A 16658-nucleotide genomic window follows, 5' to 3' on the forward strand; every position below is an offset into this window, starting at 1 on the left:
AGTGACCTCATGGGTGTGTCGCCCAAAGCTCCTCATTGTGACAGTAAAATGTAGGAACTGGAAACGACTGCAAACAACCATAGATAAAGTTTTGCTTTTGCTTTTTAATATTTTGAATAAGCTTTTATTTTATGATTGTATGATCATTTTAGTTATATTGTTTAGTTATTTTGATTTATGCTTTTGTCGCGGTATCATTTAATTGCTTATGTTTTTTATATTGCTATTTAAGATTAATTATTTTTTAACTCTATTTTTGTTTTTGTGTATTATAATTTTTTTTGTGCTTTAAAGTTAATTCAATTTATTTCTGAGGCAACAATTCAAATTTTCGTTTAGTTTAAGTTTCTAAATTTTTTGGCCTATATTTTATTTGTGAATTCATGGCTAAAAAGAAGGTCCCACAGTCTTCACATCAAAAGTATGCCTAGTAAGCAATCAATTGTTGACTAGGTAGTGAGCTTACTACTGAAGGAAACCCCATTGTATTTTTCGTTGTCATATACTTTAAGCACAAAATTACAGTACACTATAAAACAGTATACTGTTCAACAGTAGAATTCCACCTAGTTCATTATGTGAAGTGGTAGTTTACTATGTGGAATGCACCAAGCTTATTATTGATGGCAGTGTTACGACGTAGAATGTGCCCTTCGTTATTTTTCATCTTTTGTATGTTCTCTTCAAGGGTAAGGACTGATGTGTGCTGATATTCTCTATATTGAAAGTCCAAATGAAATGCTCAAAAATCAATAATTCTTGTATAAAGCTCATAGCAAAAAAACACATGATGGTCGGTAAGAGATGCAACACAGTTCTCTGCTGCCGTCTCTTTCTATTTCTCTAAAATACTCATAAACGCAAGGGCACAAACACATAGCTCTCTACTCGGCATGAAACTCATGAATATTATTTTGACATCATTGGCTACCTAAAAGGGGCCTTCTCTTTGAAAAAATAAAAAAAGGATTCACAAAGGAGGAGCGGTTCTTTAGATAATTGCAATTAGTATTTTTGGCCGGACACCATGTCTTGGCTGAGGTCCAGTTGTGAGAATTGAGTGCAGACGCATTGGCCAGTTCTGGCCACCCGCCATGTAGCTGCTGGTTCGATTGTGTGTTCACACCATGAAGGGCTAGTGAGGACCAGAGGAAGCAGCAGCCTCCACCCAACTACATGACAGGATATTATTTCCCTGCAAACACTGCGAGTCCCACACTGCCAGTCTGGTGTACAAAAAGCCCCCTGCCTGCCCATCCGGCCCAATCTGCTCTCTCGCTTTCTTTCATAAAGGGGTGAGAATTTGGGGCACTGCCTGTTTCAGATCAGTTTAGAGAGATTTAGGGAGTTTCAACCTTTGTGTGAGCAAATGTAATCTTTATACAGCTTTTGCTTTGAAATATGTGACCCTGGACAACAAAACCAGTCATATGGGTCAATTTTACGAAATTGAGATTTTTAGATGATCTGAAAACTAGAATAAATTCTGTTTATGTCTAAGTTGTTAGAAACAGGACAATATCTGGCTGAGATACAGCCGTTAAAAACTCAGGAATCAGAGAGTGCAAAAGAACAAAATATTGAGAAAATGACCTTAGAAGTTGTCAGTCAGGGGCACTGTAGCAGGCCATCCATTCACAAAAATAAGATTTTATATATTTTCAAAATATTTTCATGGAAAATGATCCTTACTTAATATCCTAATGATTTTTGGCATAAAAGAAAAATCGCTAATTTCGACCCATACAATGTATTTTTATCTTTTACTAAAAATGTTGCCGTGTTACTCAAGACTGGTTTTGTGATCCAGGGTCACATATTAGAACTGACATTACCGTCGCATGAGACAGATAAGCTAGACGACTGTTTAATAATTTGTAAACTTAAAACATAGAAAACAATAAATCTGCTACTAGGTTGTAATTATAAATTATTAAATAAAAAAAAGTATTTATTTTTCAAACTATATCTTTGAAGTGCTTTTCTTCTGCTTTAATTTCCATCATACAGTAACAAAAGAAAACAAAAATAAAAATTTGTTGTTTTAAAAAATGTTTCATTACAGTAATGACAGCAGTATTAGGATTATAGGCAGTAATGGTAATTCTTTCATATATTCTTAAAAATCATTCTAAAAGACAAAAAACTTCTCTCAGCTGATTTTTGGAGTCTTTAAAGAAAATTTTCATTTACCACCAACTGTTGTTCTGTAAAAAAATTAAATTGCCACCTAAAAGCGACTATAAACTTCGTCATCAATCAGCATGTCTTCAAGTATGTTTTAGAACTCTAAACTTTCAACCGTGTGATATATGGGGTCCCGTGATTGTGATTCCTGAGTAAATACATTTATGTTGTCCCAGAGATTTTTTCGATCGATTCAGAACAGTGAATCGATTTTCCCCCGCCCCTGCTCTCCTACACACGTGCTCTGCGATAAACCGCACAGCCGTTGCTTCGGTGTCTATCACCTGCATCCCTCGAGTACCTCTGTTTGTTTTAACAGAGCAGCCAAACACGCACGTGCACGCGCACACTTACATGCAAGAGCAATCCATCAAATCATTCAGAGCTGTCAGGGGTAAACAGGAGAAAAAGGCCCTCAGCAAGAATCTTCTAACACAGATTTGATTTGCCTCGATTTACCCTGCAAAAAAGGGAAGCCCGCTGATATGGCTTCACTTGTATCGCGCTTGCCAGCAGGCATATGTCACTTTAGCGCAGTCAAAATCCTTAGTCATGACTGCCGTGTAATCTGATTTAACCCCAACGGGGCACGAGGCACTTGTAACACCAATTCTGGATTGTTCTCAAAAAGGAGTTGGACACGGCAGTTAGTGTCTTTCATCGAGGTCTGAAGTGTCGCCGAACTTTCCGAGCAATATTCTGGCTGTTTCTGTCGGATGTGATGACTTGGATGAGCATTTGGCAAGAAGGGAGGAGGCACCATCCAATCTGGCCGGCCCTTCAACTACAGATGCTTTTCTGTCTGTGGGTACACGAGAGCGAGAAAGACCCTCCCTCCTTCACGAGTGCATATACACTTGGATTGGCATTGCCAGACGCAATGCATGATGGGTAACCTGAGGGCTACCAGCAGACGTAAATTAGACAAGGAGGCATTTTGCGTAGAGAGGCCATCTGCTAGTTTAATTATGTTTTTCTCTGGTTTGTTTATTTATTTTCTCCGCTTTTCCCGGAAACTTGCCTAATGATTTACACATGCACATGAACTTCAGTAATGAGACCTAGTTATTCCGGCAGAGCGCCTCGGTATGGCTAGGCAATCTCAGACCATTAACCAATAACAAGAACTCTACGACCTCTAATGAGGGTCACTCCCCGGGTGTCAACCAACATGTTTGAGGTAATTGTGCTCGGAAAAGGAGTCTGATAGCACCAGGATGGAACTTTCGCCCTTCCATCAGTCTAGATAAAAGCGTAAAAAGTAGAGTCCAAAACATCACCGTAAAATTAAAGTGTGTTAGGTCAATGATTCAATTAACTGTTATTTTTAAAACAGTCCGGCGAAAGACAGACAGCGGGATGGTCGGGGGGACAAGGGGCTTGAAAAATCATGTTCTTCACGCCGAGAAATGACAAATACCAATCTAACACTTGAATGAGCCCTAACCCTCTGTACATATTTTGCCTCGACATTGCTTTCTCAAGCCAAGCATTAAATCCTTATCCGTTGCACACAGCACTGATAGCTATAAACACCAAAAAGGACTATTTGTTCATGTACGCCTCCGAACGTGTGTCTGAACGTGTGCGCAATGTTCAGGAGATTCATTTGGCTGTGTCCTAACGCTAGTCTAAAATGCGTGATTTACAGATGTCCCATGTGGGTAGTTACTCTATGTAGTCTAACTCACTTGCGTTATTCTAATGTGTCTATCTCTCTCTTTCAGGTGGCTAACCTCGCTTGTTCCATCTCCAACAATGAGGAGGGAGTGAAGTTGGTGCGCATGGCTGCTACACAGATCGATAGTCTGTGTCCCCAGGTGAAAACTCCAAACCTTTGCCATCCATTCAGTGTCTGTGTTTAGTTTCGAATGCCTCTTACGGGGGTTCAGACGGGGATTCTGTGGCGCTAGCAAAAGGAAACCTTTGCTTAGAGCATAAACAGTTTGTAAACGCCTCCAGCGAGAGTGTAGTGCTTTAGATTTGTTGTTGATGTTCGGGTTTCAGCTTCAAAATGTTGACTCGCGTAGATTTTTTTACCTGTCAACATGAAACGGCATTCACTGTTTGCTATTGTAATTTTGTAGTGTTACTCCAAGAAATTTGATGTGACTTGTAAAGGAAAATCCTGTAAAAAACGTATTTAGTTCTGGCAGAAAATTAGCAGTACAATTTCCTTTATTTTACAGACATTTTCCGTTAATGCTAAAATGCAATTGTATAATTGTATAAATAAATACAAAATGTAAAATACAGGTATAACACCTGTATGAAGGAATATGGGAAATTCCTTCATATTAATAGTATATAAAATATATTATATATATATATATATATATAAATAGGACTTCATATTATCGATCAGGAATGGATTGGATCAATAGATGTGATGGGTTAGAAAAGTCAGAGGGGTTTATTAAATTTTGATGAAATATTACAAAGATTCCCGTGACCCGAGGTAGTTCGGATAAGCGGTAGAAAATGGAATGGAATTACAAAGATTTTTTCCCCCCAAATAGCATGCAGCAACTGTGCTGACAATTAGAGCATGAACATCTTTTATTCAAATTGACTTCAATCATGTTAAGATTGATGGATGATTCTTGGGATAGTTCACCCCGAAATTAGAATTCTTTATTTTGCCCAATACAAAAGATATTTGGAAGAACGTTAGGAACCAAACAACGCTGGACCCCATTGACCTCCATTGTATGGACACAAAACTAACAAGGCATTTCTCAAAATATCTTGTTTTGTGAATAACATAAATAAATAATTAAATTATATCATAATTTTCCTTTTTGAGTGTTACAGAAAAAAGGTTTCAAAAGGACACTTCATGCTTTGTCTTGTCTGGAGTCTAGCCTGACTCCATTTGGTTGTAGTGATGTGATTGTCTTGGATATGAAGTTGGAGCGGTTTCACAGTAAACACTGTACCGCCTAATGGAACACCGGGGCTGTAGAGGGAACTAAGGTATTAGGATTCGACTAACATTTTCACCGTAGGCCCCTTGATAAAGTGACCCACTGAAAGTGAATCTAGCTCTGGAAAACTCGCAAGTAATTATGTGTGGCTCGAGGTTGTGCTGTCAACGTAAAGGATGAGCTTTTGTCACAGTTACATTTGTCTCTAACGCCATCACACAGACACAAATCTGCACAAATCTTAGACGTTTGAGTTTGTGAAAACATCCGGCCAATAGGTAATTCATATTATTTATTTATATACATATTTCTAGGTAATCTTAGGGGGAGTGGGATAAGGGGGTGCTTCATGCATTGCTGTGGATAGTAGGAGGCATTGAAGTCAAAATGGTTGAGACTCACGGCACTACAGTACTACAGTTTTTAAAATGTACAAATGTAAACCAACCTTTGAAAACCAAATCTTGTTCAGGGTCATGTAAGTTCCTTTAGAGACTTTTATAAATATATGAATGAAAAAGTGCAAATCACGATGTTCTCCTCTCAGGTAATCAATGCAGCCCTAACTCTGGCCGCCCGCCCCCAAAGCAAGGTTGCCCAGGACAACATGGATGTTTTCAAGGACCAGTGGGAGAAGCAAGTGCGCATCTTGACCGAGGCTGTAGATGACATCACTTCTGTCGATGACTTCCTGTCTGTTTCAGGTAGTGCACTGCAGATATCAGATGCATTGAGACTTTAGTTTTTCTTTTTACAGTCAGTCAGACAGATTGATGAATAAGAATTATTAGGACATTTTCACATTCTGACATTGTTTAATCGTTCGTGGTTATTGTAAAGGGAGCTTAAACCTCCATTGGCTAGGTAAAGTGATTAAGTAACTCCCAAAATCCTGTGTAATCACATTTACCTAATGTTGTCTTCACAAAGAATGAACCATTTTGCTATGTGCAAATAAACTCAACTCGACTCTACAAATAAAATAGTGCTCATTTTGCTACATACTTTCAACTGAATTGGCAGTAACTAAAAACAGTAAATGCTAAACATAACTGAAAATGGGCAGGGAAGACCTGTTAGCATTAAATGTGACTGTCACATGGAGGTTACCATTGTGGTGTCATGTAGTTAATCATAATGTTTGTTTTGGATATTTATTTAATAAGCAACCTGAAAAACAGTCTTTTTTAAAATAAACCATTTACTGTGGTATACAGTACAGTACTTGTATAGTGAGAACTAATGGAAAATAATGAAATCGTAAGATGTGATTACAAAACACATTCGATTTTACAATGATCGCATTTGTTTTAATGTGGAACTCTTAACTATTGCAACACTGAATAAAGAACGCAGCTTGTGATCCTTGATTCTGGTTTTTCACTTGTCACTGCAGCATGTAGTCCTGGCCAGGGATCCGTGTTCAGAAATCAAGTGAACCGCAGCCAGTACTTCTGAGACCACCGCCGAGTTTCTGCAGTAACTGCACAGCGGGGAAACTGAATATCAAGCTACAATTTGAGACCTGCACTATGAAATTTTTAAGGCTTTTAGGGCTTTATTAGGTTTTAAAGCATACTTTTCTCAATAATGCGAATGTCCGTATAGCTCCCCTTGAAGTCAGAACAATTGAGTGTTCCGCTTTGACGGTAGAACATTACTATGGGTGTTGTTTCCGTTTAATAATTTACTTTATAATGGACGGTCTGAAACTCCAGCTGCCTCCTTCTTCCAAAACCCATTATCTTCAATAGGAATGTCTATTGTATTATTTCTTTAGAGCACATTGGATATTAGAGAATGACTTAGAGATTCGTAGTCATATAATTCTGTATGATAATGATCAATCTTGGCTTGCTTTCTTTTAAACGGCTCTTTTATTCAATATTACTTTTTATGATTTCAGGTACTTGTTTTGTTTTGATACATTTTTACATTATTATCTGTGTAGTTTGACAGGATGAGCCAGGATACTACAATCTCTTTTTAAATGACTTGGACACAAACATCTACATGTTATGGTGTATGTAAAGCGTATTGAAGCGGAAAGTGACTATACCGACATCAAATTTAAAAAAAGGAGCCTGAATTAATTGTAATAAATGGCAGTGTCTGCCAAATGCGTGGATGAAAACAAATCTGTGGATCATTACAGTAAGTGATCGCATGAAACACCACAGAGCTCAATTTTCCCCGCTGCATTTTTCGATAAATGGACGTTCTTTGGCATGTTGAGGTTCTCCTTAACACTTAAGCCATTTCTGCTAATGAATAAGTTTTGTTTAACGTAAGTGTTTCGTCATAATTACTGCATAGATTGAATTCTTTCATCTTTAGAAGACACCATTTCGTACCTCCCGTTAATCCAGAAACCGGCTCCCCTCATCATTAACTTGATAAGATATTTTGCTGGCTGAAGTGGGTAACTGCATTCACTCTTTAATGGTGGAATTTACATTTAGTCATTTAGTTTGCTCTTTCTTCCAAGTAAAAATGTCTCCTAGTCTTATTTTAAAAGCAGATATTAGGATAAGATAGACACCAAGTGGAGGACTTCATAAGCCGGTTGTTGTAGACGGCATCCTTAGTATTTCTGATGTGTCTGCAATATGTGGGCTGTATGAAATGAGACAGCCAAGCATTATTGGTATTCAACCCACCAGCCTTGTGTCCAGATTCTGGTGTAGAAATATTCTCCCGTAAACCAATGAACAACAATAATGCATGTAAAATTCACCCAGCACTGTTTTGTGAATCAGATATTAATTACATGTAGCATAGAAACAAAAGGAAAGTAAGTACGCAGACAGCAAATTATTTCTCAGAATCATGCAGACATATACCACAACATCAACCAAACATTAAATAGTCAAGATTTTCTTCAGCCTGAATATATCCTCTTAATGGTTTGCCAGCCTCATGTCAAAAATGTTGTTTTCAATTTTAAAAGCCTCGGTGCAAGGCCATTTCCTGATCTTCAACTGCTTTATCCAGATCTATATCCATTTTTAAGCGCTGATCTTTTGATCTGTTGCCAGACGGCGCAGAGAGGATAAACAAAGCATTTCTTCAAAGCTACTTATCAGGACACGATACAAATAACAGTCATTAAGAAACATGTCAAGGTTCTGGTCGCAGGCTTTTTTAATGAGGTCCACCTGCGCATGCATTTTAAAAACAGCGGTCTGTGGTCTTTGTTGATTACATTAACCTTCTAGATGGCCATCTAAGGCATGGCGGCTCTGGTGCTCACAGGTTCAAGCCTGGCTTGTGACGTTTATCGATCTTCTCCTCCTTCCTATAAATAAAAAGTGGCTCAAAGGCCAAAAATAGATTATTACAGGTGCACACGGCGGTTGGGAGCTAATTAAAAAAGTTTTGCAAAAGTAAATATTACTTTTAAGAAATATTATTACAATTGAACTTTTGAAATGGTAGTCATATCTAGTTTTCTAGAAGAGAAGCATTTTTTTTCTTTATGAAGAGAGCTCATGACAGTCGTGATGGACAAAACAAAAGATGAAGAAATTCAATGAGAAAGCAGACTTCAAACTCCTAAACCATTTAACTCTCTCTCTCTCTCTCTCTCTCTCTCTCTCTCTCTTACAGAGAACCACATTCTGGAGGATGTGAATAAGTGTGTGATTGCCCTGCAGGAAGGCGATGTGGACACGTTGGACAGGACAGCAGGGGCGATTCGGGGCCGAGCTGCTCGTGTGGTACACATTATTAACGCAGAGATGGAGAACTATGAACCTGGGGTCTACACCGAGCGTGTTCTTGAGTCAATCAAACTTCTTTCGGACACAGGTAAGCTCGAAAAATGTAACTTCTGAGCTTGGTGCAACCAAACATGAACCAATGTTGTATCAATACCACACGAGATTCTTTCTTAAAACGAAAAGAAAAATTGAAAGAACGTTCATAAACAATTGGAGGTACAGTTGGAATTCTGAATTATTTGTCTTTACAAACACACTCAACTAAGGTCTTGGGTATGTCCTGTCACCCAAGAAAATCAGTTGACACCATACAATGAAAATGAGGCTTTAGTGTTCCAAAAACACCAGACCTCTTTGCCTCGGGTCTTGATCTCCATGCTCACTTAGGCATGAACTCATGGTGGAGATTGAGACAGATGGAGACATGAGAGCAGGAAGCTCTTGCAAGAAGGGAATTGAAGGAAAACAGGTAGAAAGTGGAAAAAACAAGACCAGGACGGAAATGCCACCTGTTCTGTCCTCTGGCACTCGTTCATGTTTCATCTGGTATCTCCTCAGCCTTTCACAGTCTGGCAATTTAAACTCTGATAGACCAGCCGACAGCCAAAACGCACTAGCATCGCAAGTAATGCGTAGATTTGTGCGTAATGTTTCCCGGTGCTTTTAAGACACTGTCTGACAGAGCTTTGCTGACGAGGAAACAATAAAACCTACTTTCTCGGGTGTTAATGCCTAGATATAGGGTGAGCAACATCTCACCTGACACTTTTTGATGTAGTTGTTCCGTCTAAATGCACTTACGCAATCGTTCGGAATCAACAAATGGAGGGCGGCTGGAAAATGAGCACTCAAAATATTATTTTGGCGTCGCCACTTTGTCCTGCCTGGCTTGTTGTGCCTAAAACATTATATTAGAGAATTCTGACAGCTGGCTTTGTTTGGGAGAGCAGGTGGAATATGGGAGCAGGAAATAGCCTGTTCCTGCTTTCAGAGTTGTTACTTGTAATATATATATATTTTGTTGAAATTACAGCTGTAATACAATTATTATGGATAAAGAAGAAGAACAATGAATATGTGTGAATTCTGACTAAATGGAATCATAATGTGTCTTCCGTCCACCTCAGACAGAGCACAATTCTTCTCATAATCTTCTTCCTGTTCCTGTTACAAAAGCTCTTCTTTCACATTATATACCTCATGAAGAATATGTGTATTTTCCATTCTTCTTGAACTGGATTGGCAAACAAAAGCCAGGCGGTGGTTTTTCAGGTGGTTTAGCAATCAAGTCAGATTGTCTCCCAGCCTGAAAAGATGCTGAACAATGAAAGGATGGATAGTTAAGCTGTGTCTATGTAAGTTTTTAGCAGTTTTTTTTAGCAGGGGAACAAACCCAATTGGGCCCTTGAGCAAGAGTGTTAACTTCAAGTTGCTGTAATAAGCATAATGTAATTTGCTTTGGATAAACGTGTCCTAAATAATTACAGTTCCAAGCTATTTGTGTCTAGTACAAACAAGGTTAATTTTACAACAATAATAAATATTGTACGGTGTATTCTTTTGTTTAAAATGTCAGTGAAATGTTCCTTTGTTAAAAGAGGCTGACTAAGCTGCTGAAAATGATGAAAAATATTTATAAGAAAAGAATCAGACTTTTTTCACAGCTCAAGTCACATGCCAAATAGACAGCACAGTCATTTCTGGACATAACAAATGCACACCCAGTTCGTATGGGAAGCTGGGATATTCATTCTTTCATTCATGTTTTAGGATGTTAGTGGCACCCAAAGGGGCAACAGTTGGCAAACTGTGATAACATACAGTTCCACCTTGGGCCAGGTGATAAAGGCCCTGTGAATTTTCAAAGCCCTGGTGTCACAGTATAGATGGAATTGAACTATAAAGAATTTAAGCATGATTTTGACGAGATCATTTATTATTGAAAACTCAGTACAGTATATAAAATGATGTACCAGGTAGGCAATAATGTATTTGGACCGTTTGAAAGAGTTAAGGCCGGGAGTAGTGTTGTGAGTTTGTAAGAATTAGTGTACCAAAAATGTTTTGAATATGTTTGTTTTTAATGAAGACGTCTTGGTAGTCATTTGGCTTCATTAATTAAAAAAAGTGGAGAAGAAGAGGCATCTAAGCTCGCAGATTGCAACAGAATCATAGGAACATCACCACAGGAGCAAGATGGTATGAGTAACGATTATCTTGTGAATTGTGGAAAAACTGCTGAGGTAAAGCACTTTATCTGCTTGATGATGTAATGTTCTCATCTTCCAGTGAGCGATGGGCAGCAGTTTTGCATTTTTATGTAAAAGTCCCTGTTTAAAACCGTTGCATAGCTTAAAATACAATTCAAAAAGTGCAATATTTTGTATCGTCTTTTCTATTGTCGCACAGCGCAGCAGCAATATAACAAAAGTTCAACAGCTTCATAAAGTCGCACCACCGAAGGATCTCCAACACCCAGAGCTCACGACCGATTTCTTGTCCTTGAGCCTGGAAATCAATAGGCTAATGGCAATATGTGATGACTTCGCCCTTTATTCTCTCCCTCCATTCCCCCATCCAAACTAATCTTCATGTCGGAAAAATTATCCCATCATTAAGGTTATGCCAAGGCCCCCAATAGATTAAAAATGAGAAATATTGCCATAGGGTAATTGTGCCAAGTAGAAGGCAGCAGTAGCAATACTGTCATGGAGTATGGCAAAGTGAGTAGGGATAATGCCAAAGGGTGACCATGCAGAGGTGAAATATGGCCACCAAATCAATACCATCCATATAACACATGCACACAGTGCTTCACTGACAGGTTGAAGGCCATGTTTGCTCAAGCACCAAAACAATGATTTCCAAATGACCTCTACAAAATGTTTTTCTGTAGCACATCACGCTACAACATCCTGCATGTTGAAAGAAAGCATTTGAAACAACAACAATGTAACAGAATTATTCAGCAACTGCCTGTTACAATAACTCCGGCGCTTTGTTCTCGAAAAAGAAAAAGGAGGAAACAGTGCCAGAAGAAAAGGGGAACGCTAACTAATTCAACAGCCTAGGGGGCAAATGTAAATGAAACCGAACTACAAGTGACCTCATTGTTTTAAAAGGAATCAGTCTCCGTTTCATATAATTTGCAGCGTTTTGCATGCTGTGAAACTTATTAGCGTTAGGAATGTCTTAAAGGATTTCATTTTAAGCCCATTAGGCTAGTCTGACCTTAGCCACCTAAACCAAAACCTCGCCGGAGTATCTTTTGTATAAGCAGTCAATTTAACATGTTAATAAAGTAAGAAAGGTAATGTTTTTAATCGTGCCCTATGACCCATTCGCTTCTGCAGGTAATGAGTCTTGACGAAACACGTACAGAGAGCGGAAGATATAGAATGAATAAGGAGCCATTCTTGCAGTTACGAACATGAGTTGGATGGTTTAAACTAGACATCATCACTTCCTTTAAACATTTTTTTGATGGATTTAATGGTTGGGAATTGTACTGGATGTATTGGCTCTACAGTATTACTGTGTCTACTGGAATGTGATGGATTCTATTGATGGAATGTCATTTGGAAGATGGGAACCAATAGAATGCCATTAAATTCTATTGAAATTTTGTCCAAAACACAGTACAACAATTTTGTAATGGTTGCAATGGTTTATAATATAAACCCTTAAAGTTAATGTGATGGTTTGCATAAGGTTTCTATCATGCTAAACTGTGACACAAAATGTGTATATAATGCAAGTTTATATAGACCTCAAAATATGTTTGGACACAATATGTGTGCCTCAAACATTAACTTTGCATTAATCAAATGCAAACATGGCAACCTTTTGTTATTCATGTTAAGCGTTTCACTTATCTGACAATAAAAGGAATTTTCAGAATTTCATTGTTATTTATTCAGCGGGCTATATTGTGAGGACCACATCGTTTTTATATAATTCAACTCAACACTGTACATTCATTTTAAATGTTTTTTTTCAGAATTACCATTTAAAGCCCCTTAGTACAGATCTGCTGCTCACTTTGTTTGAAGTTCAACACTTTAAGAGAATAATCCCTTCCGACATGATTTTCATTGCCCCCTTTCATCCTTTCTCACTGGTCTCGAGTTTAAATTGCTCTTCGCCAGCTGCAACTTTACTCATTAATGGCTTGGAGAACATTTAAATATTTCTATTTAAAAGTCACAGCAATATTCCCCAAAGCTCATTTTACGCCTCTCCAATAACTGGATTAAAATGAATTAAATATGTGTTAAAGCAAGACAGGGTTAGAAAGACGAATGGAAATAAAATAAAGGCATGTTACTGCACCTTTTTAAAATCTTTGCATAATTTTCTTTTTTTAAGTGTTCGTTTCACATTTAAATCCAACCTTTTCAGCATTAAGCCACTCCTTGGGCTGTACGCGTCCATTTGAAACGGCAATGAGATGATGCTTGTGTACTGCAGTTTTTGCTTTTCAAGTGGATCAGATGCCTGTAATCAACCATCGTGAGATATCACAAGACTGTTAGACATCCCACTATCATTAAAGGCGGCCTTTGATTGCGTTTGATGAAAAGAACATTGTGGAATTTTCTTGTCACAGAATGACCTCAACATAGAATTTCTCCGTGGAGCAGTGCATCTCAGGTCATACTATCCTACTTGATTTTAACAACCTAAAATCCTTCCTCTCCTCGATACATTTGTTGAATATTTCAACAGCATCACTTTAGAGCTCGCCCGGGGGTTTAATACGATCTCAAATACGCTGCTTCGGGCTTTTAACTGCGTCCATCTTTTTTCATCATCCACCAAGTGGACTTGGACGTTGATATGAGCGAGAGCTAATGCCAGCGTCGGGCTATGGTTTCACTCCACTGGCGACATTGCCATGGAAACACCGGGTGACTTCTCCTCTTTGGATAGTATACCTCTTGATGTGCTCCGTCGGTTTCTCGACGAGTGGGCAGGCGGGTCGCTCTGTGGTCGGGTTCGAAGGTTGAGCATGAGTCAGTGGGCCGCGGACCGCAAAGGACACCAGCACCGGTTAAATACAATCCGACTACAGACATTAAATCATTTAAAGTAACAAAGCTATTTTAGCACAGGTGTCATCTTGGTTCAAGCTGAACATTTATAATAGGGTTGTCAGAGCTCTTAAATGCTATTAACATTTCGTATTGACATTTCACCGAAATTCAATTTACTTAAAAGTCTTCATTCAGAAGTGGTCCGAACATATTCGATTTGATAAGTGTAAACACTGAAATACGGCTCATTATGAAAACAGATCAAACTAATGTCACCTTTTACTGAACTCAATTAATGTCTGTCAACAGTGTTCATACTCGACAGCCCTCTCAGACATATAACTCCAGCTGTCTTTAGGACTTCAACAAAAAGCATGACTTTATCGAGACAGTTTCGGGTGAGGTAATTTGTTAATATTGTTCAAGTGTTGTCTTGTGACATTTAGTTTTCTATTAACTGAATGTTGTTGCAAATTTTTCCACTTTAAATATGTTTTCAAAAATGCTTTATTGTTGTCTGCATAGCATTCATGAGCTGAAAATGACAAACCAAAAAATGTATGTTTTGCCATAAATGGCTTTGGTATTAAATGCACAGTGTGTTTATGAATTAGGAACTTAGTATTTTAGGAGAAATCTCAGACAAAAATAATAATTTTCCCCCATGTTATACTTAACCCTGTTGACTTTTTCTTTCACAAAACACAAAAGAAGAATAAGGTGGAATTTAAGTGACTAACAGGGGTAAATAAAATGTCATAACGGGCAAATAACAATATATTTGTCTGTATTCGAAAAACGGTCTCTAACACGAATAAAGATATACTGTATTTCTGTTAAACACAAACTCTTATAGCAAGTACAATGCTGTGTCCAGCAGAAAAACAGCTTTATTGCTGGGCGCCATGACAGATAATTTTTTCGTCATCCTGCTCGGGCTGAGAAGATGTCAAAAATTCCTCGAGTCCCTGTGCCATGTCTCACTGTCGGTCATGTGTTCTCAGCGAGGTGAAGTAGTTAATTGGCAGGAGCCGGAAACCCCATGCACATTATTTCAGGGTGAGATTTTCTCCGATCCCGTGTCCTTGGGCCTGACTGACAGGATGGAGACCTCAGAAAGAGATGCGGCTGCCTGAATTTCCACACTTTGCTTCTAAGGATCGTGCAGACTCCATTTTTCTCACCTCTCATGTTTTCACTCGGATACGTTTGACACCCGAGGGGAAGTCTAGCTTTTGAGGGATGCGTGTAATCCCGTTTTCGCAAAATGTTTTTAGTGTGTATCATCCTCTCTCGCATGCTTTCAACCACCGTCTCAGCTAGATCCTCTATTTCCTTCTGTTTTTAGTGATGCCTCGCTTTGCTGAGCAGGTGGAGGTCGCCATCGAGGCTCTTAGCACTAACCCTCCGCAGGCATTCGAAGAGAACGAGTTCATCGACGCCTCTCGCCTCGTCTACGATGGGGTGCGTGACATCAGAAAGCAGTGCTCATGATAAGGGTGAGTACAGATCAGAGAAATGCACATGCCAGGCTTTTACTGCGCTTTACCCTACTAGCACTGTGTGTCGTAAATAACACCACAAACACACCACCACAGCACATACAGTATATGGCTGTAATGCATTGAAAACATCACACTTTCACACAATGATGTCAGGATATCTTATCAGTTACATCACATAGAGAACAGTAAAACAAAGATACTAATATATGATACAAAACTTATATGATGCTATGTGTTACATTTTCATTAATTATTTTAGCAGAATTTTTTCCAAAGCGATATACAAATAAAAGAACAACCGTAGGTATAATCAATAAAGACATGTTTACAAGTAATAATAATAACACAGAAATATGTTTATAGATGTTTCTTTCAAACTTTTGAAGGCAAAAATCTTTTTTAGTGTATTTCTGAACAAATTGATGTTTACATTTATTTTATTTTGCAGGGTGATATTTATTTTTTGATATGATATTTGTTTTACTTATTTGACTTATGATATAACAATGAATCATCATAATTACTTTAATTATAGTGTTAATACTACTACCACTATGATTAAAAATAATCATAACAAGGTCATGTTTGTTTACTAAAAAACATATATGTTTATTAAAATCGTATACACTATTGGCCTCACAATTATTGGAAAACTTAAACTTATGTACATTTATTTCAGAGGCAACATTTAAATTTTACATTTATTTTAAGGCACTAAAATTACAATAATAAACAAAATCTAGAATAAAACAATAAATATGGTATCTTATCTTAAAAATGTATCTTGTATAACAACATACAGAATAAACAAATACATAATAAAATGACAACAGTCTGTAACATTATTTTAATTAACATAAAAACAAATCTAAAAGTAAATCCTAAATATTAATAAAACTAAACAAAATAAAAAACTATAACTCTGAATAATAATAATCAATTACTTAGAATTCTGTTTAAATAGTTTTTGTATTTAGTGTTTCTATTTTGTAAGATGCACTTTCCACCATGAGAGCATCAAACAATACAGAACAGTAGGTTATCAGTAAATAACGGCAAGCAGAGCTTTTAGAGGGTTTGGAACAGAGTGTTAATAGTAAATAGAAATCCTACTTATTGTATTTATTGATTCCCCAAACCAGCACACCTCTTGACCCCGCCTTCTAAAATGACTCACAAAGATTGTTCAGGCGGAGTGCTAAAACATTCTTTTCACAGGCAAGCTATTACAGTCAATGTTCAGCCACTGTTCAGCTAACAGGAAATGGTGGCCATTTTACC

General features: G+C 37.8%; 1 protein-coding gene across 1 annotated transcript in view; it reads left to right on the top strand.

Annotated features, from left to right (window-relative positions):
- The window catches only part of ctnna2 (catenin (cadherin-associated protein), alpha 2), a 372393-nt gene that overhangs the window by 344063 nt on the left and 11672 nt on the right, over window positions 1–16658 (top strand). Inside the window, 4 exon segments of the mRNA XM_056771020.1 lie at window positions 3915–4007; window positions 5662–5818; window positions 8724–8924; window positions 15221–15356. Coding sequence (XP_056626998.1) covers window positions 3915–4007; window positions 5662–5818; window positions 8724–8924; window positions 15221–15356 — 587 coding nt within the window.

This window comes from Triplophysa dalaica, chromosome 2, assembly GCF_015846415.1.
Source record: "Triplophysa dalaica isolate WHDGS20190420 chromosome 2, ASM1584641v1, whole genome shotgun sequence".
Taxonomy (NCBI): Eukaryota; Metazoa; Chordata; class Actinopteri; order Cypriniformes; family Nemacheilidae; genus Triplophysa; species Triplophysa dalaica.